The sequence below is a fragment of the Annulohypoxylon maeteangense genome, assembly GCF_022496945.1.
Source record: "Annulohypoxylon maeteangense strain CBS 123835 unplaced genomic scaffold GGS22scaffold_21, whole genome shotgun sequence".
NCBI lineage: Eukaryota > Fungi > Ascomycota > Sordariomycetes > Xylariales > Hypoxylaceae > Annulohypoxylon > Annulohypoxylon maeteangense.
In genome coordinates this window covers 158,618-182,634 of record NW_025953268.1, presented here as the reverse complement: position 1 = coordinate 182,634, position 24,017 = coordinate 158,618, and the positions used below count along the sequence as shown (strand labels likewise).

Genomic DNA, 24,017 nt, shown 5'->3' with positions numbered 1-24,017 from the left:
TAGAACTACCCCCTTCTTCATCTTCAACGGTCAGTCGCTGGAAGGCGAAGATGAGGTTTCCGTCCAGCGGGGAAAGAGAGCCATTGCAGGCACCGATGACGCTTGGGGTCTCTATTTCCAGAGTCAGGCGAATGAGGCTGTGACAGCCTTTGGTTCTCATAGAGGTACTACTCTTATTTCTAGTTGGCGGTTCGGACGTCAGCCGGCAGCTTGCTAATATGAACTAGGCGCTTACCCTATCCACCATCTATTCCCGCTGTTGAAGGGTATCCTTCATCGCCGCGGACTCCATTTCTTGGTACCTCCTTATAATGCATCTGCGCAAGTAAGTTGTTCATATGCTAAATTTGCATCATGTGGCTAACCCGCTTCAAGCTCGCCTATTTCGATATGATTGACTCGGAGCAATGCTCGGCCATCATGGGCTTTCAGGAGTTGCTGTTGTATCCGATCAAGGACCATGTCATCCGATTCATCGACTGGGAATCAGCCAACTTCACTGCTATATCCAAGAAGAGCATTATTCGAACCCTTGGTGTGACTGAGCCGCTTTTTATCGATGCACTGTTAATGGCGGGAACAACATTTCTCCCTACGTTCCCTCCGCTAAAAGAGCCTCAGATTACCGCACGTCAACCACCTTCAGTCCAGGACGCCGTTAACATGCTACGAACCTCAGAGAAGTCTGTGGCAAACGCCTGTAACTCGTTTAACGATATTCTTAGCAAGAGCAAAGACCCGAACTGGCTGCAGAAGTATCGCAAGGCGAGAATGACTATTGATCATTTTATCTTTATCGATGAATCTGGAGAGATCAAAGTCTACAACCCTGAGACGCTGACTCGAGACAATTGGGAATACCTCGGATATCAGTTGCCAGCTGAGCTCTTCCACTATCTGAACACGGGCCTCATTGGAGCACGTCTGCTCAGCTGGATTTCACATGGCCAGGTCGTCATCTACCCAACTCTCGACGGAGTCAAGTCGGAGGAATACAAGCGCCTTGTAACTACAAACCTCATGCCCTTGAGAGAATCGGCCCTCAGTCTCCTACTTCCTCGACTACATAGAGGTATTCAGTACAAAGCGATCACGGTGAAGGTGTGGTATGATGAGAAGTATTCTCACAAGATCGAATACCGCCCTCAGGACAACCAGGCTTCGACCCGAGCGCTTACTTGGAACCTGGATGCTGCCGTCGCGCAGAAGCACTACCCCAATGCCAAGCACGGCTCCATACTCTTCGAGGTAACAGCTCTAAGAAATCCCGAGTTCGTGAAGAGCACTATCGCCAAAGATAAGGTCAAAGGTATAGCCTCTGCGGATTTGATTTCGTCGATTACCCTCTGGCGCTTTCTTCACTTGCGTGGTTATGTTGATGATAGCCACCGGCTCACCTCCTGGGGCGAGGCCTTGGCAACATCTCTCGAAGCGCTCGAGCCCACCGTTCTGAAGAATAGTGTCGTACCCGGCTTATTTGAGGCGATTCTCCTAGCCTATGAACTGCTCCGGTTCGACCTTCTTAACACCCGCAACCAGCACCCAGAGCTAAACGGTCTGCCTATGAATGGTAGCGATGATGACAAGGCAAGCTTGTTACTCATCAGCCGTTGTGCAATTCTGTTGAAGTTGCGCCATCAAGCAAATGGCTATACTGGTCCACTCAGCAAGAACTTCCTCTGCTTTCGATCGCTGAGCTCATCTATTCGAGAGGCTGGCCGAGATCTTATCGAGGCTATTGTAGCGTCTATGCTCTTGTTTGCGCAAACTGAGCGTGAGCGAGACGACTACTTGGACATAGGCCAGAGGTATGCCTCCATCACCAATCCCCAAATGTATATATTGTGTACTAACATCATATAGACTGCCTTTCTTGAGCGATACGGATGTTGCTCTTGGTATTGCCGTCAAGACTTTGTTGGATGATATTCATCCTAACGAGACCCCTGAACAGAAGGCACAGAAGAAATCAGAGTTCCCCGGCACTTTCGTCCCATATGCGACCAACTTCTTCGAGGACCTAGAGATAGCCTGCGAATTCTTCAATGCCATTCATGCAGGTGTCAAGACTCTCAAGAACGATATCTCGGTTGTCGACCGAGCAGCATGGGATAAAGCAGCGGTTTTCCTTCAACTAAGACGATAAGTTTGGGTTGAATTCCTTGAAACCCGATAATTCGACAACTCCAGTCGCAATTCTAACATAAGTCATGGGATGGTGGAGCAGAATTTTGTGGGTGTATGAGCCTTTGGTGGCACTAGACTCATTGGCGACTTATGTTATCGGTCAGTTGGCTGCTATCATCCCAACACTACAACATCAGTCCGATTTTGATTTGGTCTGGTGCTTCGAGGGCTAGCCAGCTCGCTTATGTCTTATGTTGAACGTTATTGATGTATTTCAAGGCCTTTCACATTCCCGCGAGGCGTTCTTGGTCGGAAAAAAAGGCGAGGTTGGTGACATGAAAACTTCATTCTAGTAATAAGTCCCCTTTCTCCTCTTGCAGATAGATGGGGCTACGCCAATGTACTACGCTATGACTGATGTAGACGGAAATCATGAAGGTGGACGAAAATGATTAGGCAATCCCAATTGCTATATTGCTAGCTTAGCTCCTACACTTGCTACTGTAGTAAATAATTGTCTATGTAACCCAAGTATGCCGTTCCTCTAATTGTCATCGATGAAGGTGCTAGTTCCAGTAAAGATATGGACGTTTCTACATGGACATGATACAATAAGTTCGTAGCTGTGAATGATTTATTCCACAGGTGGTGGGTACCTAGTATCTACCTAGTATGCTACATATCTCCTACATTAAGTCACCAGTAAGACTAAAGATAAGATTGTGTAAGAGAAATGTACCTATCAATATAGCACACTATAAAGTCCTACATAAATATGTATGTCCGTCTAGACCAGGGTATTGTAGAAGCCTCACTCAAGTCCAGCTATGTATATGATGCGCCAAATCTCCGACCTTACTTCCCCTCTATACTGTTTGCCGAAGATGAATAAATAATAGCAGGTTGCCGAAAACCCAGACGACCGAATCCCAAGGTCTAGAATACCTGGACACCGTAAAAAACCGGGTATCATCCGTTTGCCGTAACCGATGTCTTAGAGGCCAGCCAGCCACTCATATAGGTGTGTATGCCACCAGTTCCGAATTTGGAAGGGAGGGCTGAAAAGCAAAAATGTGGCCGTAAAATTGTTTGGGGCGTGAGTGATTTTATATTAATAGGCCGCGCTTGATCGGCTGTGGGACGGCTTGGCCGTTGAGCTGGGTCTCGTCGTGCTTCTGTGCTTTCTCGCCCATGCCGCGGATTTTCTCTAGGAGATGACTGTTGATATTGTTAGATGCTTGTTTCTCGTTGTGGTATTATTGGTGATGAATGTTATGGGTGATACTATCGCAACGGAACGTTTGCTGTGCTACATGCTGTCACAGTAGCACAGGCGATCCTCGACCATGCTCTCACTCAAGAGTATGTAGTGTTCGGAATCTATTTTCGAGATGGACGGGTATTGCTAGGCTCGAGGTACCGAACCTCGATTAAAAAGGGTGGGAAAAGAACATACTTGATGGGTATATGTCCCTTCTGGGACTCCTGGACGGCAAGTTCCATGAGACTCGCCTTATTCTGCTCTGCCTCGTCTCGTGCTTCCTTCTCGTGCGCTTCATAATGTTGATGGATAAGGGCATGACCATCTTCCCCGTCAGCAGCTCGAACGACATATCCACAATCAGGCTCTTCGCATGTCCATGTTTGATTCGGACCCTTGGGGAAAGTAGATGGCAGCTTCTCGGCGCGGATGACGAGTCGGGTAAGTGGAGCATCTGTATTCTCGGCTTCGTCGTCATCGTCATCGTCATCGTCGACTGAAGAAGTAGTATCATTTACATCTTCATCTTGTTCGTCGTCATCGAAGTACCTGTATCTCTTTGATGTCTTTCTTAACACTCCATCTTCGTCAATGTCCATTTCATCATCGTTGCTCGTTTCGTGACGCAGGCGTTTCTTGCTGCCAGTGGGAGGACGCAATCCTGCCGTTTTACCACTAGGACGGCCTCTTCGTGGCGGGTGCTTCCCACCGGTTCTAACTGGTAGCTCTCTGGTCCCGGAGATGGATTGAGTCTCTTCACGCGAAGCCTTACCCTTCTTCTTGCGCCTGGCAATATTTGGAATGTCGTTCTCAGCGATAAATTCGAAGTTGGGCTTCGTGTCGACGCTGTCCTTCATCCACTCGTAGAATTGGCTTTTATGCCACTCTGGGCCAAGGTGTTGTACAAGATCTCGGGAGAAGTATTCGCACACCTCTGCCAATGCCTTGGGGTTTCTAATGCTTAACTCGAGGTAGAGTTTCGTACACCACCCCTTAGGACTCATGTCGTCGGGATGCTTCTTCTGCTTCCCTTCGTCTAGGAGTTCAAGCATTTCCTGTCGGATGTCTTGCAAAGCCTCAACCACGATGGATAACGAGGATGTGGTGGCCAAGTTAGGTCTACTCGCATCTTGTGAAAACGATCTCTCCAAATGGCTGGCTGCATTCAAGCCGCGTTGCTGATCATCGGGAACATCAAGAATCATCATGTCGACACCGCGCGTGGATTCCGATCGAGTTTTCCTAGGTGACTTATGTTTGGCCTTTGGTAGGTTTGCTTGAATTTGTTCGTCACTTGATAGGTCGTGTGCATCAGAACTGGGAGCCCCGCTATGTCGAAGAGACCTCGATGCCGAATTTCGCAATGGCAATGGTGGTCTACCCTTCTTTTTAATCTCAACAGCCTCAAGAGAACTGGACTTTTCTAGTGGCGGATAAGGGACTGCGATTAAAGGGCTTGTTCCTGCCTTCCCAGAAGTTTTAGGGTCGTTAGATTCCTTTTTGGCCATTCGCTTTACAATAGTCTATATTTTAAGTTAGACTGCAAAACGTTATCATACCGTCTGAGGACGAGGAAATCTTACAGGAAATTCATGTGACAACCAATTATGAAATTCGGTGTCTTTGGGAAAGTGCGAAAGTAAGAAGATGGCTTGATCTCTAGTCCGCTTGTGCGCTTCTGGTAAAGTAATGCCATCACCAACAGTTACCGCATACTGTATGCATATCGGGTTAGATAATATTTAATCAATCGCTTCGTCGCATGATTGCTTATGTACAAATCCGACAATTGAATGTTATTTAGACGCACCTTAAAAAGGACATCATCTAAGGATAAAGTGACGTCACTTAGTGTTTTGTGCCTATTTTTCTTCTTCTTGTGAAGTTCTTCGAGTGTCGCTTCATACTCGTCTAATATGGCATAATGAAGAGATATTCCTTGAAACATGACGTCGCACATAGCTTTATATGCTTCGGACGGGACGATTTCATACCAACCTGCTCCGCCGCTAGCCCAGAGCACAGGCATAGGTAGACCATCTTCTTTCAGGCCAATAGAGAATGATAGTGTGTTCTGGATTTGAATCCGAGGTGACTTGCCCTTAATGTGTCGATCAACTAGGAACCTTTCTTGGTCCTTCTCGATTTCGAGCCTTCCGCGAACAATCAAAGGTCCCTCCAAGTCGACATGTAACAGATTTGCCAATGTACCATTTCTATGATAGATCGTCGCATCGGTGAGTAGAAAGCATGGCCAATCGTCGGGATGTGCTCGAGAAGAGGCGGTCTTTAACACGGTTTCCTCTTGGTAATATTGTATAGCCGCTTCGTCGATAGTTGCGACTGTCGAGTTGGATGGTGCCCGGCGTCGACGTCCGGCCATGACGAGAGCGAATCGAGGCTGAGATCAAATGGCGACTGAGAGAAGTGCTGTGTTGTTTTCGTCTTGTTTAGCCGGGAGTGTTTTATACCTTATGTAGGTAAGTTACATGTGAAAGAAAGAAAAGCGATGATACGAGTTAGTATCGAAGTTAATACTGAAATAGTTGCTTCTTTAAATAGTTAGTTATTGCCTTCTAGAATCCCTGATTGGAACGCGCTGCCGGCAAGCACGCGCAGGTAGGTTACTCGAGGTACCTAGGTACTGCAGCTACGTGGGTTGAATGAGGGGTTAGCCAATAATATTTGACCCGAACAAGAGCAATTGATGGAGGGGCTCCCCTAACAGCCCTAAGTCCATAATATGTGCCTATCTGGCTAGCGTTGTAACGGCTAATCGATAAGACCCACTATTCTTGGATTAACCATGTCGATTAACCCAAACAACTCTAGGTTTTTTTTTTCTTTCTAACCCGTCAAGTTCAATTCTTCAAACTTTTGTTATACCCAGCCATTCTACCGTTCGATAAATACAAATCGAATTCTTCCGCCTCGATTTATTGACTGATTGCAGCGCAGAGCGCTGTCAATTGCAACACAAATAAATCACGGATTCCGATACAAAACGCGCAAATTGAAAGAATCGTCCTGTCGCATAGCGCTTATCGCATGAGTCTACCTTCTTTTTGACGCAACCCTCTACCGAATGCAATCTACCAAATTTCTCAGAATGGCAGCATCCCGCCCCATTTTGGACGGTGTATTTGGTACGATGCCATTATCACCTCTCACCACAATCACATTAGCTAACCATAATTTTTAACAGGCATCCATAAGCCAATGGGTATGAGTAGTGCCCAGGTAATCCGAGATTGCCAACACCACTTTAACCCTTCAGATTTATTCAAGCCAATGATAGACCAAGAGAAGCAGATCAGAGAGAATGAATCGAATACGAGGAATAGGCGACGGGGAAACAGCAAGAGGCATATTCAGGTTAAGATCGGACATGGTGGCACCCTTGACCCTCTCGCTACCGGCGTCGTGATTCTTGGTGTTGGAAAGGGCACAAAATACCTCCAGTCCTTTTTGGACTGTACAAAGGAGTACGAGACCGTAGTTCTTTTTGGTGCTAGTACCGATACCTATGATCGAGTCGGCAGGATCCTCAAGAAGACTGCCTACCAACATGTCACTCGACCCATGGTTGAAGAGGCTCTAGGCTCTTTCCGGGGCAAGACGCAGCAGATTCCTCCTATCTTCTCAGCCTTGAAAATGGATGGTAAGCCTCTTTACGAATACGCCCGAGAAGGGAAGGCATTGCCACGAGAAATCCAGGCTAGAGAAGTGGAAGTGACCAAGATCGAATTGGTTGAGTGGTATGAACCTGGTGAACATTCGTATCGTTGGCCTACTGAGGAGGCCACTGTCTTCGAACGTAAATTTGCGGATGACGTTTTTAAGATCAAGAAACATCAATCTACGACGGTTCAACTCAGTCCAGAGGAGAAGGAGGAAGAGACCAAGGCACTGAAGGCGCATGAGATCTTCAAGCGTAAGGCCGATAAGAGTGTAGATGCCCTCGTCTACGACCAAGTCAACAACAAGCGTCAAAAGACGACAAAGAAAGGATCACCGATGTTCATGTCGGGAGCTTTAGGCGACCCCCCTCCAGCGTCTCCGAAGCCAGGAAGAGGATCGAATCTGATCCCAGAGTCTGATCCGGACGCGGCCGTTCCGTGGGAAGACGAGGGTCCTCCTGCTGCGAGAATTCGCATGACTGTGACTTCTGGTTTCTATGTCAGAAGTTTTTGCAATGACCTTGGCATGATGGTCAACTCCTCGGCCATGATGGCAGAGCTGTGCAGATCACGACAAGGCGACTTTGTCTTAGGTAGTTCCAATTGCATGGAGTATTCGGAACTCGAGAAGGGCGAGTCTGTGTGGGCACCTCAAGTCAAGGATATGTTGTCCCAATGGAACAGCGAAGCACGAGGCATGCCCTCTCAACAGCCCCTGAGAAGTCTACAGAACCCGGTGTCATCTTCACCCATTCAAGACCGTAAGTCTGAGGTAAAGGACAATGATGACGAATCAAGTGCAGTGAAGAACCCTACTGCGACGACTTTAGTATCTAGAGAAGCCGCTCAGCCGCAAGCAGAGAATGGCGTTGAAAAAAAGACGCTCAAGAATGTTTCCGTCGTCGCCTAATCACGTACTAAGGAAACGCGCATTAGCGAAGAGGTCTTGAGTAAGGTATCCGACGCCGTTACTACACGAACCCCACACACTCATCTCCTACTTTAAGGTTATTTCTAGGACGTGGGCGCGTCTTATTGCGGAAGGGTCATATTTGGAGGCGGCTTAGGATTATTCACGAGAGACGCATTTGCATTTGTATTTTGTTGCATCGGTTAGGCGTTAGGGCTTAGTCATTTGCATACGAAGCGCCGAAGGCGCTACGAGGTTTGGCCAGATACCTACTCAGTGCCAAGTGAGCTTGATTTCAATACAACTCTTTTCAACTCATTGTCTACATTATGAATTACCAAGTGAATCGATTATATGAATGCCGCTATACCATAGTTCGAATAGCCAAGTGTCTGCTAACCAAGATAGAGAGTGATGAAGAATAAATGACGGGCATAATAAGGGACGCCACCGGTGTCACCAACGTAGAACTTAGGGGAGTAAATGGGTAGGCTCAAGGGAAGCACTGCAAAGCCCGAATATTAGATGGTAAATTTCCAATATTGACAACGAAAACGATTCTATTTCGTTCTACATTATCGTCTAACTATCGTGAGCGTCATGATCATTAACTATTAAAAAAACGGTCATCACCAGTTCCTTTCCGACCCCGCCTTTCCTTCCTAGTTACCGGTTTATTCGGCGATAGCTCTCGACCCAAACCGATACGTCGTAATCCCGACCCCAAAACCAGCAGACAAGACCTAAGTACCTAGGTAATACATACCATCTCGCGCTCGCAAGACCTCGAATATTACACACTGCCCTTCTGGCAAGAATTATACATGAGCTAGATGCTGCTGTTTGTCGTAACTCCTAGTTCGGGACTTATTTTTTTTTATCTATCCAATGGTCGGCTGCCCCCCTTTTCGATCCCAGTCCGGTTGTTCGCACGAAGACCCGTATGTATAAGATATGCTATCTCGACCCTCTTACACGTCGACCCGGAGTTATAACGCCCACAACTCTATTTCCGTCAGTGACCTATAAAGTGGCTTAGAACGAGGTTGATTCGGCAGGTGGCGAAAGGCTCTTTTCCCACTCTTTGATGAAGTTCGACGTAGTGTTCTTCAGATTGCTGGGCGCTAGTCTATTAAGGATGGCTTGGGGGAGTTCTTCAAGCTTGCTTGGCGTCTGCGGAGATGGTGGGCGGAGCTCGCTCCGGGATTGTTTGCGTCTCCTATTCTTGAAATGTTAGATACGGGTTGCATTTTTTAGTGATTGGGCGACTTGAGACGAGTCGGTAGTAACGATGTGCCTTGCACGGTTCGATGTCTCATTGGATGGTGGTCGTCTTACAGTGTCCCTCCATTTTCGTTAGTCCTCTCGGGAATTGCGGATATGATATCCCCGTTCACAGTGCTACCGCTCCATCGAGATGTCTTGACATTTGGGGATTCCCAGTTCGACCAATCTTCATCATCGAAACTGTCAAACGTGAGTGGCGTCCAGGAGAAATGCTTCTTGGCCTTAGGTTCGGCTTTTGACGTAGTACGTCTATGTTGGAAACGATCGCTAAAGCTGTCGGTAGACATTATACTTGGTGAATCTAGGATCGACTCCGGCTCGTCCTGAAATGGTATACGGCCGCGACTCGAAGCAGATGCACGAATCGTGTCCTGGTCGCCTTCCATCCTACCTAGCCGGGAAATCATTTCGCTAGTTCTATGTGTGGTTCCGGAAATTGCCTCGTCGCCGACAGTTGCTTGTCTCAAGTCCTCAACAAATGTCCAAAGACCTTGTTTAAGTTCATTGGCCATCTTCTTCATACCATCTGTTGGTTGGTATTGTTGGGTTTGACGAGGAGCCCAAGTTGCACGCTTGTTAATAGGGGCAGGGCTAGTAATTGATGGCGGCTTAGAGTATGGGTCAGCTGATCGAAGTCCACTATCATCTCCATTTGTTGATCTTGTTGGCGAAAGTAGTGATAGGGTGCGCGCATGTCCGCCGCGAATGACAGTTCTCTTCGACTCTCGAGGAGTTCCCTGACTTTGTGCACGGAGAATGGCCTTTCTGCGCTCTAGCTCGCTATTATATCGAACATTCACATTCTCGTCGTATCCCCACGGCCCACCCAAAACAGATTCCATTGCTTGGAGAGGCTCGACATTTCTATGAGATGCTCGTTTCCTATACGCAGCAGAGCTTGTCCATTGCCTCTTGAGTTTCCTCAAGTCATCCTCGGCCCGCCCTAATTCTTCACGAAGTTCCAATACACGACGCTCTTGAGCAGCAATGGCGACAATAAAATCATTCGGATCGGTAGGGGAGCTTAATGCTGAGGTTTCTATAGGGGTTGGAGGCATTGAGGAAGTGGGTGTAGGTCTCGAGGGGAAACTGTTAGGTTGCGCAATTGGTAATGTCAAGGAAAGTCGATTGGAATTTCGAGAAGTTGTCGAGGTAGAACGAGTGGATCGCGTCTGAGACGTCTCACTCAAAGGTGGCGGCGAAGACATCGAGCCTAGTGTTGACTCTCTGTCGGTTTCTTCGTCTCCGATACTCTCTTTGCGACCGGCACGTGGCGTTGGATGAGATGAACTGGGTGCTGGATTACTGGTAGAACCTGTGCCAGTAGTGATTTCTGGACTCGCAGTAAGGGCTGCATCAAGCGAAGCGGCAGAATCTTGCAAGCCACGAAGTCGACGCTGTTCAACTGCCATATTCGCCCAGATAAGTAATTTAATGAAATTTTGTAGTGAACGGGAGCGCGATATTTGTTCGGCAGTATGATATCCAGTTGACCTTCGCCTCTGAAAAGGAGTGGCTGGGAAACTACTGGCACGCCGGTGCCTACTTTTCCCGGAAAAAGAACGTCTAGAATATAAAGATGCGATTATGTTGTTGAATCTCTTGTCATTGAAGAGAGTGTGGGAGCGGGCAGTAGTAATGAAACAAATTTGGAAAAGTTGAGTGGATTTCATGGACATAAAAAAACATAATCGGCCACCCGGCGAGGCAGATGGCGATCAAAATTCAGGGCGGTGACTGGAGCTCGCTTGGACAAGCTGGGAAATTGGGGGGTACGCAGCACCACTCAGATTTGCTATGTTAGGGATTGTTAGGGGATGCAATAGGAGGCCAAGTAACCCAAGTAGCCCAAGTGAGATGTACGGCTCGGCCGGGGTATAGCTAGACCTTGTTAGGCGACGAATGATAAGAGGTTATGCCAGGGTTGACGAGGACCGGGGGAGCCCATTATCTTCCTAAAGGAGGGGACGATGTTCGAATCACAGATTATAAATATGTAGCGTAGTCAGGGTAGTATTTGGTTTGGTGTATGTAAAAGAATGTGGTTGTTTATTCGAGATTTTCTAAAAAAGAGCGATCGTATCATCGACGAAAGCCGTAGAGGTTAGATGTTTTTGAAAAAAAAGGTTGTAACAGGCAGAAATGATAGAAATTGATCATGGCAAGTAAGATGCAGGGAAGCTCATAGAAAAGAGCGTCGGGTTTGGCGACTTTGGACAGTTTTGCTTTAATTTCATTTCGTTGTATTTATTTTGATGGATTTGTTTCCCCTTCGATCCCCGTTCGATCCCGGGTCAACCAAACGGAAACTCCACAAATCCAATCGCGCGCTCATCTCAAGGCTGCATGGGCTGTTTTGTGCATTCAGGGGCAAGCCAAGCTTCCATGCTTCCATCTTCCATGGACCATCAAAATCGACGGCTCGAGATGGCGTTTGATGCGGAAAATTGCCCGTATTTTGATTGGGAAGATGTTTTTGCTCCGAGACTTTCCACGAGTCTTGACCCTGCAAGGTTCGAAATGAATCTTGTTAGGAAGTGGAGAACTTAGTGTAAAACCTTGCACTAAACTGACTGACAGCCAACAAGGAGAAGCCGCCCGTCATACCACCCTGTACGTGGTACCTAGGTACTTAATTAAGAATCTAAGACTTCTCACGTGAGTACCCGTAGGTTGTATCACGTCGCACACGCGCTATCCTTGCACACCATAATCGCAATTGCCTAGTGGGCAATTCGTCTTTGTTAGTAACACTTCAAAGGTGAGCGCTTCAAGACGGAGGAAGGAATGAGGACGTCAGGCAGGCAAAACAAGGAACACGGGAAGGTTCAATTAATTTTTAATTTCTACGCGTCAAAGACAATTCTCGCTTTGCTGCCTACCTCTGACGAAGCCACATCTATGATACATATTTCATTCTCTACTTCCAAACAACTGAAGTTTTCCCACTTCCAGTTTGGTTTCTCCTAGCTTGTTCATTTTTCGCTACAATTCCAATGCCCTTTCCATTTAGATATATATGCAATTTACTCCAGCAACTTGACGACGAGACTCGTCAAGATGACAACAACAAAGTTTCTGCAAAAGCCATAATTGAAACATGGTTTAGGACACATCGCTCGCATCTAGATGCGCATGGAACCGATGCATGCGCTATACTGTCTACTTTACTCCCAGAGAGAAGAACGGACAGAGTTTACTTCATTCAGGCCTTGAAACTTGAAGGCATATTTGCCAAGGCCCTTATTCTAGGAAATTCCCGAGTTCTAGAATTACGAAGATATAAGAGTCCCGGGCTAGGTGTAGATCTCGCAGACTGTATCGAAGGCATCTTGACACGTACAGTAAGCTACCCTTTGTTGAGCAGCAAAAATTCATATCCCAATTGCTAACACTGATGAAGCCCAACCCCTCGCATGCCAACAATGAGCTTACAGTGGAAGAAATTGACGAGACCCTAAGTCATATTGCGGCTGCCTGCAGATTCAGCTCACCTGCAGTTAGGGCCTTACACAAGACTTCGAATGCAAGGGATCAAGATAAATCCTTAATGAACATCTACAGACGACTCAGTCCGCGAGATGCAAAATGGTTTACGAGATTGGTGTTGAAGAATTACCAACCGGTTATCATGGATGAGCGGGTTGTCTTCCGTTGCTACCATCCCCTATTGCCCCAGATGATGAAGGTTAGGGATGATTTTACGAAGGCTACCGAGTTTCTACGGCATATTAGCCAATCACCACTAAACCAATGTAATATTGCAGATATTCTGAAGCCAGCCATTGGAACAAAAGTTGGGCGTCAAGCATGGTTCAAGGGAAGAAGTATTAAACATTGCCTCGATATGGGCAGATCGCGAGAAATGAGTTGCGAACAGAAAATTGATGGAGAATATTGTCAAATACACATTAATCTCCGTAAACCTCATTCCCCTATCCAAATATTCTCCAAGAGCGGCAAAGACAGTACTCGGGATCGACTTGGCCTTCATCAGTAAGTTACTATCCACTTCCCCTTATTAAAATTAATTAACATAATACAATAGAGTTATACGAGACTCGCTCAAACTGGGCGATGCGGACTGTCCGCTCACAGCTGGATGTATTCTCGAGGGGGAGTTGGTAGTGTACAGTAATAAGGTATTACTTCTATCTTGTGATTTTCGAGAATATGCGTGTTCTGACTAGCCAAATAGGAGAATAAAATCTTACCATTCCACAAAATTCGCAAGCATGTTTCGCGTTCCGGTTCTTTCCTAGGAACTAATTTCGACTCGCAGTATGGCACAGCCCCTTATCTACCTATGTAAGGAAACCAACTAAATTCATAGCAGGCCACACGATTATGAGCACCTAATGATTGTATATTATGACTTATTAATGATCGATGATAAGTCATTACTGGGTGTTCGACAATCCGAACGTTTCAAGCGTTTGGGTGAGCTCATAACTTGCCGGAAAGGTTGTGTTGAATTGGTGCAGCGTGAGGTCATATCTTTCTCTCAGCCGTCTGCTGCATCAAAGCTGCGCGAGGCCTTCGCAAAATGTATTGTTTCTCGCAATGAGGGTCTTGTTTTGAAACCGGATGAATCCTACTTCGACTTCAGAATAAATCCAAAGCCATATACCTGCAACATCAAGCTGAAAAAGGAATACGTTCAGGGCTGGGGCGATGTAGGAGACTTTGCCGTCGTTGGCGCTTCTTATGACGCGGCTAAGGCAAGAGAGTATAGGAAATCCAATGTTAACTGGACTCATTTTTTCATTGGATGTCTAGAAAACAAGGAAAAGGCACGGGCAAGGATAGAGAAGCCTCAATTTGTTGTCACTAACATAGTTGAAGTTTCTGAAGCTCTTCTATCGACTGTCATACACCAATGTTTTCCTTCTCCGGTTCCTTTCAGCCAAAACGAAGCCATAGTCCTGGAATTTAGGGGTGGCGAAATAGACAAGCGGCCGACGGATGTTTTCTCAGATCCGTTGGTGTTTGACATGCGCTGCTTTTCATTCGATAAAGAGCCAAATACAAACTTTTGGAGTATGAGATTTCCAGCAGTCTCCAAAATCCACCACGATAGATCCTATTTGGACACGATCTCTTTTTCTGAACTTCAAGAGATTGCATCGAATGCCACTACAATGCCAGAAGTTGAAGATAGTCAAGAGATGCGCGAATGGATAGCAGCGCTGGAGAGGGCGGACCCACGTGGTGTAGCCGTCGATGCTACAACCCAACAAAGCACCTCGTCCGAAGGGACATCCCCCAATAACAACCATCTGGAGGAAGTGGCCCGACACAGCCCATCAGCAGGAGTCGCCAACAAAACGCATCTTCGAGAACAGTCTATTATGTCTTGTCCTGGCACGGCAGTCCTGGCCCAAGACTCACCAAAGCCTCCAAAGTTACCAATTGGTGAAAACTACGCAACCAAGCCAGAACGTCAGAAACGACCAGCTCCTGATACGGTAAGGGCAGTTCAAAAGTTACGAAAACTTTCCCATCCAACTTCTATACCATCAAATCCAACAGCCATGTCTACTAGCCTACCACCTAGTCCAGTACGGACAAGGCAACCACTTGGCCAGATTGATGATAATTCACAATCTCAACAAGCCCAAGAACCAATGCCAAACTCATCAGCGTTTGAGATTGCGTCATCACCAACTGATAATGTCCATGACAGGGCTACTCCTTCTCATATGACACCTCATGTTACCCGTCCATCGCCGAGTTCCGTAGAGGAAGATGGGTCGAAACAACATATGGCTTCCAAGGGTTGTTCATTAGCGGGAAAGAAATGCGCATTCGAGAATTTTTCCATTCTATTGTCACCGTGCATTGCTAAATACCCGTGGGTCACAGAAAATCTACTGGGGGAACATGGCGTCCACGATTTTATAACAGACCCCCAGTCATGGAACCAGCTAGCTATGCCTAAAAGTTCGGCGTCCAAGTGGGATGCCTCATCACAACAGATGAGGAAAGTACGGGTAAGAAAGATCTGCCTTGTCGAGTCGAGGCGCCAGGATGCTACAAAAGCATTCTATGGGAAGATAGAAGCAGCCGGCTTGAAGAAGAAGAACGGAGAACGCGGGTGGGTGGGTGTTTACGATTGGCGACTTCTGGAAGATATATCAGATCTAGAATCCGGAATAACTAGAGTAGAAGGGAGAGATCCGTGGAGAAAACATTACGTTGGAATCGCATAGGCATTTGGCATTTTCGAGGTGCTGCATTTGGAAAATGGCTTTACATTTTGGGAGCATTAGAATTAGAGGATACTCAGGCGATACCCAGGCAATACCCAGGTTAATAGAAATGTCTCCTTTCCCTAAGGTCATTCAAATTACTACATGCACGATCTACCTACCTATTCAAGATAAAAGTATAAAATACGAAGTAGGCGTTTCATGCTTGTCGTTTATTAGTTGCAGAGCCACATTATCATTACTATAGAATGCGATATATAGTGTGGCATATCGCCTTCTAGCTCTAAGGATTTCTAAATAGCAGATTTTGTAGATCTAGCACCATTCGACAAAACCGCCTGTATAAGCTCTAGCTCCGATATAGCACACGGTTATCCGACATTGAGTGCCAAATGCAAAAGATAACGCCCCGTCCGTCTAGATTTTTCCAGTCAGGAGGTTACCGATCATCTCCCTGCCGGTGACGGCAACGGTGCGGTAGAGGGTCGGGAAGTCGAGCGTGCTGAAGATGCCGTCGGCGAAGCCGAAGAACAGCATGGGCGGGATCCAGCCTCGGGCGTATTCTAACGCGAAGCAGCCCTGGGGCATCCGGTATTGCTTCACGATGCCTCGTTCTAGGTGGTGCATGCTGCCTGGGGGGTAGATCTCGGGCGTGAATTCGCCGGCGACGAAGGCGTGCTCCTCGCCGGTTAGGATGTAGAAGTAGTCGTCTGCAGTGTGTCGTCCCGTGTGGCCTTCGGTGCCGACCGCTGAGCCGAAGATGATTAGGTACTCGGTGATGCCTGGCGAGACGGGTTAGTCGGTGTGATTCTCCGGATCGAAGGGATACTAGGAATCGTGAATGTAAGGGGGAATAACTTACTGGCATGGATGATGTACATGCCGCCCATGGCACCGCCAGCATTGTTAAAGAACCACTCCTCGCGCACGTTCCACTGGGGGTTGACGTGGGTCGGGTGGTTCTGCTTCAGCTCGGTGACGATGAACTCGACGATCTTAGCGGTGTCGTTACCGCCGGCCTCGATGCCGCGCTGGGAAACATCGCGTAGCTCCTCGATGCCGAAGATGTAGAAGTTCTCGAGGTTGCGCTCGAGCACGTAGACAATCGGGTAGAGGACGCCAATCAGCACGCCGATGAAGGTGAGCAGCTTAGTGAGACCGCCTGTCGTGGAAGCGGTAGTATTGGGTGCCATGGTTACACGGAGGACGGAATTCCGAGCTGGCGGACAAATGAGCGGGTGACGAAGATAAAACAAGATTGTAACAGCTCTGGGGGAAGGGAATTTGGAGATTCGCTACCTTACATACCTTTTAAAGGGCGGGAAGCGTGATGGTTTAGCTTCCTGCGATTGAAGCGAAATTGTCAATAATATTAAAATCGAAACTTTTTTTTCCTCTCCAGCTTTAAAGCTTCAGGGTACGTACCGTGTCAATAGGGGTCCAGCTTCGAAGATGCTTACCCCTTGCGGAAAGTGGACCCGGCTAACCAGAGAGCCGGATCGCACCACATGTGCAAAGTACCCAAGTACCGACAGCTAAAAGCTCGCTAGCTCAGCCCATTCTTGCATGTCGGAGCAAACGCTGGCCGCTGTGCCGCCAATTGTTACATCATCAACCGAAAAAAAGTTCTTTTCCAATCTACTTAACTGCCCATCCGCAAACGCGCGGAACGCGAATCGAAACCTTTCGAATTAGAGCTTACATATCTCATTTACCGGTCAACGAGTCGACCCAGGTTATGGCACAGGCCCTCGCAATCCCCGGCCAGCTGCTTGGCCCGGCGGATAAGTACGTCGCGGGCGCGGGCACGCATATCTACGACTCGAACTTGTACGCCTCCGTCCTAGGCACTGTGAGCGTTGTCGGTGCTCAGGTGCAGGCACAGACACAGCAACAACAGACTTCCGGACCTCAGAAACGGTTAACGCGGATCGCAGCCTTAGCTCAGGGACGAAACGAAGATGGCACCGGCAATAATGGCAGTGGCAGCAAGAGCAGCAGTGGTGCAAATAGCAAAGCAACGATCTCAGTCTCTCGGTCCGGTGTAGCGGAGAAACGCGAGGTGCTCCCGGAGGTTGGCAATGCGGTGCTGTGCCGCGTAACGCGCATCACGCCACGACACGCAAATGTCGCGATATTGGTCGTCGGGGACACGGTGCTGGAGGCGGAGTGGGCGGGCATGATTCGCGTTCAGGACGTCCGGGCTACGGAGAAGGATCGTGTGAAGATATACGAGAGCTTTCGGCCGGGCGATATTGTGAGAGCACAAGTGGTGAGTAATTACATGACTTAATTTCTGGTCGTTGCTGCGAATTCGCTGGCTAACGTATGCTCTGTGTGGGTTAGATCTCTCTAGGTGATCAGGCTAATTATTACCTCTCGACTGCGAGCAACGAACTCGGCGTCATTATGGCTACGAGCGAGGCGGGAAATACTATGTATCCCGTCAGCTGGAAGGAGTACAAGGACCCGGAGACTGGTCTCGGCGAGCCTCGAAAAGTCGCTAAACCGTTCTGAACTGCCCAGCTATCTTGGTTCGTGGACATGAACGAAGATGATTAGTTTTCTCGAAGACTTCGAACCTTCACAGTCTACATTCTCTGGGACCTGAACTCTGGTCTATCTGAGTAGTCTGGCCTTATACAAAATCGGCATTGTCCGCCGACAAAGGGTTTATGACCGAAGTGTTTTACTACTTTACCCGAAACTTCTCGACAAAGTTGCATTCAACACTGGAACATGCACAATACTGGTGGAGTCAACATCGGGCGCATTCTGGGTGGGCTTGCACTATGCAAGTGAGGTATGAAAATGAATATCCTCATGGCTTTGTGGCTTATGAAAAATCTTTGAGTTATCAGAGCAGTATAGCAGTCACCTCGGAGGAATATGATGCAGTCCCGTTGGACAAGAAAACAGTTGACTTGTCCACATTAAAATCATCGTGACGGCTTAGCTGTCTACAGCGGAGATTACGAGAGAATCTCTCGGGAGCATTTACCAGATGCATCTTACCTGTAGCACAAGCTACATACGAATACGAAAAATGATTTCAGTCTTACAACATCGAATATTCGTGACGGGAAATTTAGTGCTTTTAATTGTGAATAAATTCATAAGCACTTGGACGATCTGGTCATGGACATCGACTGACAAGATCAGGCAAGATTAGCGGTGTTTCGATGCTTAACAAGGGCCACATATTAAACCCCAGCATCTAGGATTCTCCATGGTTCGAAACTCTTTCGCATCGGCAGTTAATCCTTCGCATTTCGCAACGCCACGATACCTTGTATGCGATTCTTGAGTCGTCATATCCTGCGCCACTGATGTAAAGCTGAGAGACTCCAAGGCTCGGTTCTCGGTTCACTTGCCGACTTTCAAGGACTTTGATGCGAAGAGAAGAAAAATATGAGACATTTAAAACTAAGAATATTGACTATGAGGAAATTACATAAAGTGTTTAATGCCATCGAAGTCGAGATAGGAAAGAGCTAAAAGCAAAAGATATTATGCATGGAAAGACAGAGGTACCCACCTACAAAATTACATGCGTAAGATACAAGACGAATAAAACGAGGCGCAGTCACATACTGAATTCATCGCCCGGTCAAACAACCCCGGTCCTGCCACCACAAATAGCTTGACATCTAATTGGCTGGCCACCAATTATTTGTTGCCTTGTACCTGGTATATTTATGTATTTCATAGGCAGGTCCCGGCGATGGGACGTAATTGTACATACCCGTACCCGTTCCTGCCCGTCCATACTTGTACGCAAACAAATTTAGTGAAAATACAAACTTGCAAGAATGAGAATAAGATTCCAACCACCTTATTAACTATTTTCGAGGTTATTATTTTCTATTCGTGATAAACTTCAAGAGCTCAGTTTCACCTTTATTAGCCATTTAATCAAAACTACCGAAATTCCAACTAGGCGAAATCCATTCATTACATCTGGCCGCAATTCGGAGCAAACACACAGTTTTTCGCCGACCAGCAATCAAAGCCAGCTGTCCGTCACACCCGGCTAAAATACCTACCTGGTGCCTTAGGTATATACGCACCACGCACAAGCAAAAACCATGTCGGCAACGATGACCATGACCTTTCCACCCATAACATCCACACAATTATCCACGATGGCCACGACGACAACCACAACCACAACCTCCTGCTGCCCGAACTGCGGGCTCTCGCTCCCATCCCCGACCAACACCGACGCGCAGACCGCACTCCTCGAAGCGCAGAAACAGATCGAAGACCTGCAGGCGCAGGTCCGACTTTTGAACCAGAAAGCCACCGCGGCAGTCGACCGCTGGGCCGACTACGAAGACGAGCTGTCGCGGCTGCGAGCCGCGTCCATGACCTCCGCCGCAACAACACAAGCCTCGCCCCCGCCCTCCAGCGTCGCGACCTCGTCCCCGCGCTCCTCCTTCCTGCCCACCGGCGCCGCGGCGCGCATATCCCAGCTCCTAACACCGCGCAAGTCCGCGCCGAACCTAGCCGCTCGCGCGGCGAACGGGCGGGGTTCGCTCTCGTCGCCGCACTTACCACCGCTCCCGACGAACGGCCACCACGCGAGCGTGAGTGTGGGTACGAGTGTTAGTGTCGATAGGGATTTATTGGAGGAGCTGTCGCGCGAGAAGGAGTTGCGGGCGAGGGCGGAGGGACGGCTGAATGATACGAGTAAGGAGGTGGAGGAGCTGAGCGCGACGCTGTTCGAGCAGGCTAATGAGATGGTGGCGACGGAACGGAGGGCTAGGGCGAAGCTTGAGGAGAGGGTTAGTGTGTTGGAGAGGAGGGATGTGGAGAAGAGGGATCGGTTGGAGAGGTTGGAGGGTGCGATGGGGAGGTTGGATCGCGTGAAGGCGTTGTTGGGGGAGAGTTGAGGTAGGAAGTTTGGGTTGGATAAAGATGAGATGAAGATAGGATGAAAGTTTAAGTTGGCGTGACGGAGGTTCCTGGACTAATTATGGTCCGCGGAGTTAACGCGGACGGGTGGAGTGCCGGGTGAGGTATCCGCTACCGCTGCCGCTCCGGAGTTTGTTCGAGTCATGACATGCATGTCGAGGGGACCGCAAGACGAATGGCGTTGGTCGGTTACGAGTTACAGGCTGTTACGAGATTTTCTAGGCATATACGAGGACATACGGATATGCGATACACGGGTAATCAGGTCACGGGATTTTTGCAAGCTGGGAGTTTTGTTGTTTTTCAGCGGCCGTCGATTGCATTTATACATCAATGCTTGTTATACCATATCGATGTTAATAGATTCGCATGGGGATCGTGTATAAAAGGACGGAAATATCGCATTCGGGGCTTAGGTGGGTAAAAGGGGAAATGCATGAGCAAAAGATTGAGTTATACGAAAGACGAAAGACATTCGGCTTATACTGTACCTATACTTTTATAATGAGGTGGGAATCTACTTGGGGTCGATTACTTCTTCTATGAACAACTACTCATTTCTCAAGAGAGGGGTAGATTTTACGATAAATATGAGAAAACGCCTTTCTAAAAAGCAAGACTATTGTGGCTTTTAAGTACCTAGACTAAACAGATATGAAGGTTATTTGTGTCGATGTTATAATCAAGCACTATCGATGTAATTCACTCTACCCTAAGACCACTGGATCGCAACGCTCTTGTTATGTAGTCTGTCTAGCTATATCATGGCGACATGCGGAAGAGAATATCGCTTATGTCGATGCGTCGATGTGTCGATGTATCCTAAGTTATCCATCCTTCATAAATCAATGTCACTATACTGAGTACATACCACTAAGAGAGGGGAAGGAGACGTTAAGTATTATATTTCTCGCTTAGGAACCGAGGCTTAAGTGCCGAGGTAGATACCTAGATACCTACATTCTATAGAGGATTACATTCAATATCTTATCTGATTGGACATTAATCCACCGGCAGTGAAGTATGTCGTCAACACTTCCTTATTTCCTCCACTGTCCCTTCCGAATCCCCCTTCTGGACCCATTTTAATATCAACTAGAGCTTCAAAGTTAACTGGGGCACATGAAGGTAAAACGGCTAAGCGAGGAACCGCTAAAGATAAATGAGACAAACCGTTACAACTGTCCTACTAGAACCCCAGAATTGACCTTCCTATTCGTTACCGATAATCTCTTATTTCCCAATTACCAGGCGATAATCAACACTTCACCCAGTCTCGACCTACCCATTCTCGCCGGATTCTAACTGTTCCGATGCAAGGTAGGTAGTGTTTGTGTGTACTATGTAGGTAGAGTGGTAGGTTAATAACCGAGATTCCTCTATGGTACTCCAATGACTCGATCGTCGTTTATAAACTCTCGGATGTATAATCTCTCTTGTAAGGGCTACTTTCTCTTAGTTTCTTGCTCCTTCGGCACTTGTCAATCTAGGCGCTCCCCCGGATGACATGGCTTTGTTCCTCGAAGATGCACTGACCCGTCCGGCCTTGTTGGCGCCGGTCGTATTTCTTATTGGCTATGTTCTATATCAGCTTTTTCGGCCCTCCGGACTCCCCAATGTCCCTATTGTCGGCGCAAGACCTGGGGAGTGGTTCCCGCTCATACGGGCCAAGTGGCGTAATACCAAGGACATGAAGACCGCTACTGAAGTCGCCTACGATCTGTACCGGGACCAAACTGTCATATTTCCTATCGCCGGCGCACAGAACTTCGTACAACTGCCGGCCAGCCAGCTCCAATGGCTTGTCGATCAGCCCGACACCGAACTTAATCTACATGAGCAAGTTCTCGACTCGCTACAGCTCGATTTGACTGTCATGGACCCGCGTCTTATCCACAACCCCATCCACCAAAAGTTGATATCCACCATCTTAACCCGCGAGACTGGTAACTTGGTTCCGACGTTGCTGGATGAGACCCAGTTCAGCGTTGATCACTTTTGGGGCAGCGATACCGAGAACTGGAGCGAGCTTTGCGTCTATGATGTTATGCGGCGCATCATCGGACAGGTTACGAACCGTGTCTTTGTGGGCTTGCCGTTATGTCGTAACCAAGATCTTTTGGATGCCGGGCTCGCGTACGCACAAGATGTGCCGATGAGCTCGACTGCGCTGCGATTCACGTGGAAGCCACTGCGCCCACTCGCGGCCCTGTTCATGACTCTACCAAACCGCCTCCACACAAACAAGTTCTACTCCATCCTCAGACCGGAGGTTGAACGACGGCTGCGCGATTATGACGCGCGGCGATCCGATCCGGAGACCAAGGCCGCTGACAAGGAACCTAACGATTTCCTGCAATGGTCTGTCAACCAGGCCAAGACGTCCGGTGATCCGTATATGGCGAAGGTGGACACACTATCGGGTCGCATCCTTTTACTCAATTTTGCGTCCACTCATACATCGAGTTTTGCCATCACTCACGCCCTCCTGGACCTCGCTGCCTCCAAGGCAGAGTACTTCGACGAACTCCGCACCGAGATCACGACCGTGCTTGCGGAATACGGCGGCGAGTGGAACAAGCGCGCTCTAGCGGCCATGCCGAAGCTAGATAGCGTGCTACGAGAGTCCCAGCGCCTTAACTCGTTTGTGTCACTAGCCACGAACCGCGTCGTCGTCCGAAAGGGCGGCATCGACACCCCTGACGGCGTGCACATCCCCTACGGCACAGTCGTGTGCGCGCCCTCATACCCTGTCTTCCACGACCCGGCCGTGTACCCGGAACCCCGGGAGTTCAAGCCGTTCCGGTTCGCGGACAAACGCGCGGTTGACCAAGGCACGGACAAAAGCGAGAAGGAACCGTCGTCGTACGTCCAGAGGGCAAGACTCGCCTTCGCCACCACGAGCCCGGAGTACTGCGCCTTCGGCCACGGTCGCCACGCCTGCCCCGGCAGGTTCTTCGCCGCTAGCGAGTTGAAGTTGCTGCTCGCGTATTTGATTCTCAATTACGACTTCCAGATCCAGCGTGAGCGACCCGAGAACTTCTGGTTCGGTATGAATAGGATTCCGCCGATGAAGGCGACTATTAGGGTTAGGAGGAGGAGGGGGTCTGTATTATAGGTGTAGGATGGTATGGTTCATGACTGGCGATGAGTGTGTAGGTAGGTATGTTTGTGAGATACGTGCTGAGTAGGATTTACCCCCGTATATAGGTTTGTGTAGCGCGGTAATGATGTACGAATTTTTGCCTATGGGTTTGGTGTTGATATTTGCGTTTTGTGATGGCTTTTATGTGTCTACGGTACTGCGATAGGGGGTTTGATGTTAGTGTTCGATGTTATACCGCAGATGAGAAAGAACGGTGCAGAGTAGTGGGAGGTTCTATAATGACTCTTTATCTTCATACTTGGAGGAAGCAATGGAGGTGATGGCCTACATTGACTCCATAGTAGCCGTTCAACATATGGTGGTTTCTTCAACTTGTTGCGAGGCCTATATCTTTACGGGGTGGTATATTCTATGCTCAGACGCTAGATTGTTCAAAAATAAAGGTTGCTTTAACTCCAGTCGACCGGTCAAACACTTTTTCTGATAGTCTAAAATCGTCGTCTTAAGATCATCTAGC

General features: G+C 48.1%; 8 protein-coding genes across 8 annotated transcripts; 5 read left to right on the top strand and 3 right to left on the bottom strand.

Moving 5' to 3' along the window:
* Nucleotides 1–2,877: 2,877 nt before the first annotated feature.
* GGS22DRAFT_75157 (uncharacterized protein) lies at nucleotides 2,878–5,957 on the bottom strand. The gene is made up of 4 exons (XM_047968006.1): nucleotides 5,199–5,957; nucleotides 4,972–5,103; nucleotides 3,584–4,911; nucleotides 2,878–3,345 (listed from the first exon to the last, which is right to left on the bottom strand). The coding sequence occupies exons 1-4, from the start codon at nucleotides 5,769–5,771 to the stop codon at nucleotides 3,234–3,236; spliced, it is 2,145 nt and encodes a 714-aa protein (XP_047814894.1). The 5' UTR covers nucleotides 5,772–5,957; the 3' UTR covers nucleotides 2,878–3,233.
* Nucleotides 5,958–6,252: 295 nt separating this feature from the next.
* GGS22DRAFT_75116 (pseudouridine synthase) lies at nucleotides 6,253–8,458 on the top strand. The gene is made up of 2 exons (XM_047968005.1): nucleotides 6,253–6,534; nucleotides 6,594–8,458. Exons 1-2 carry the CDS (start codon nucleotides 6,474–6,476, stop codon nucleotides 7,976–7,978), a joined length of 1,446 nt encoding a protein of 481 aa, XP_047814893.1. The 5' UTR covers nucleotides 6,253–6,473; the 3' UTR covers nucleotides 7,979–8,458.
* Nucleotides 8,459–9,013: 555 nt separating this feature from the next.
* Nucleotides 9,014–10,677, bottom strand: GGS22DRAFT_192544 (uncharacterized protein; the record flags this gene model as incomplete). The annotated part of the gene is made up of 2 exons (XM_047965277.1): nucleotides 9,014–9,197; nucleotides 9,317–10,677. 2 exons carry the CDS (start codon nucleotides 10,675–10,677, stop codon nucleotides 9,014–9,016), a joined length of 1,545 nt encoding a protein of 514 aa, XP_047814892.1.
* Nucleotides 10,678–12,261: 1,584 nt separating this feature from the next.
* GGS22DRAFT_197132 (uncharacterized protein) lies at nucleotides 12,262–15,477 on the top strand (the record flags this gene model as incomplete). Its single annotated transcript, XM_047965939.1, has 5 exons — nucleotides 12,262–12,609; nucleotides 12,669–13,261; nucleotides 13,314–13,407; nucleotides 13,464–13,546; nucleotides 13,602–15,477. The coding sequence occupies 5 exons, from the start codon at nucleotides 12,262–12,264 to the stop codon at nucleotides 15,475–15,477; spliced, it is 2,994 nt and encodes a 997-aa protein (XP_047814891.1).
* Nucleotides 15,478–15,668: 191 nt separating this feature from the next.
* GGS22DRAFT_173231 (ERG2 and sigma1 receptor-like protein) lies at nucleotides 15,669–16,843 on the bottom strand. Its single transcript, XM_047962892.1, has 3 exons — nucleotides 16,786–16,843; nucleotides 16,340–16,696; nucleotides 15,669–16,259 (listed from the first exon to the last, which is right to left on the bottom strand). Exons 2-3 carry the CDS (start codon nucleotides 16,668–16,670, stop codon nucleotides 15,895–15,897), a joined length of 696 nt encoding a protein of 231 aa, XP_047814890.1. The 5' UTR covers nucleotides 16,671–16,696; nucleotides 16,786–16,843; the 3' UTR covers nucleotides 15,669–15,894.
* A 176-nt stretch (nucleotides 16,844–17,019) lies between these two features.
* GGS22DRAFT_75095 (uncharacterized protein) lies at nucleotides 17,020–18,238 on the top strand. Its single transcript, XM_047968004.1, has 2 exons — nucleotides 17,020–17,749; nucleotides 17,824–18,238. The coding sequence occupies exons 1-2, from the start codon at nucleotides 17,216–17,218 to the stop codon at nucleotides 17,992–17,994; spliced, it is 705 nt and encodes a 234-aa protein (XP_047814889.1). The 5' UTR covers nucleotides 17,020–17,215; the 3' UTR covers nucleotides 17,995–18,238.
* An 852-nt stretch (nucleotides 18,239–19,090) lies between these two features.
* GGS22DRAFT_173229 (uncharacterized protein) lies at nucleotides 19,091–21,011 on the top strand. The gene has a single exon (XM_047962891.1). It carries the CDS (start codon nucleotides 19,566–19,568, stop codon nucleotides 20,370–20,372), a length of 807 nt encoding a protein of 268 aa, XP_047814888.1. The 5' UTR covers nucleotides 19,091–19,565; the 3' UTR covers nucleotides 20,373–21,011.
* Nucleotides 21,012–21,605: 594 nt separating this feature from the next.
* GGS22DRAFT_173228 (cytochrome P450) lies at nucleotides 21,606–24,017 on the top strand. The gene has a single exon (XM_047962890.1). It carries the CDS (start codon nucleotides 21,902–21,904, stop codon nucleotides 23,510–23,512), a length of 1,611 nt encoding a protein of 536 aa, XP_047814887.1. The 5' UTR covers nucleotides 21,606–21,901; the 3' UTR covers nucleotides 23,513–24,017.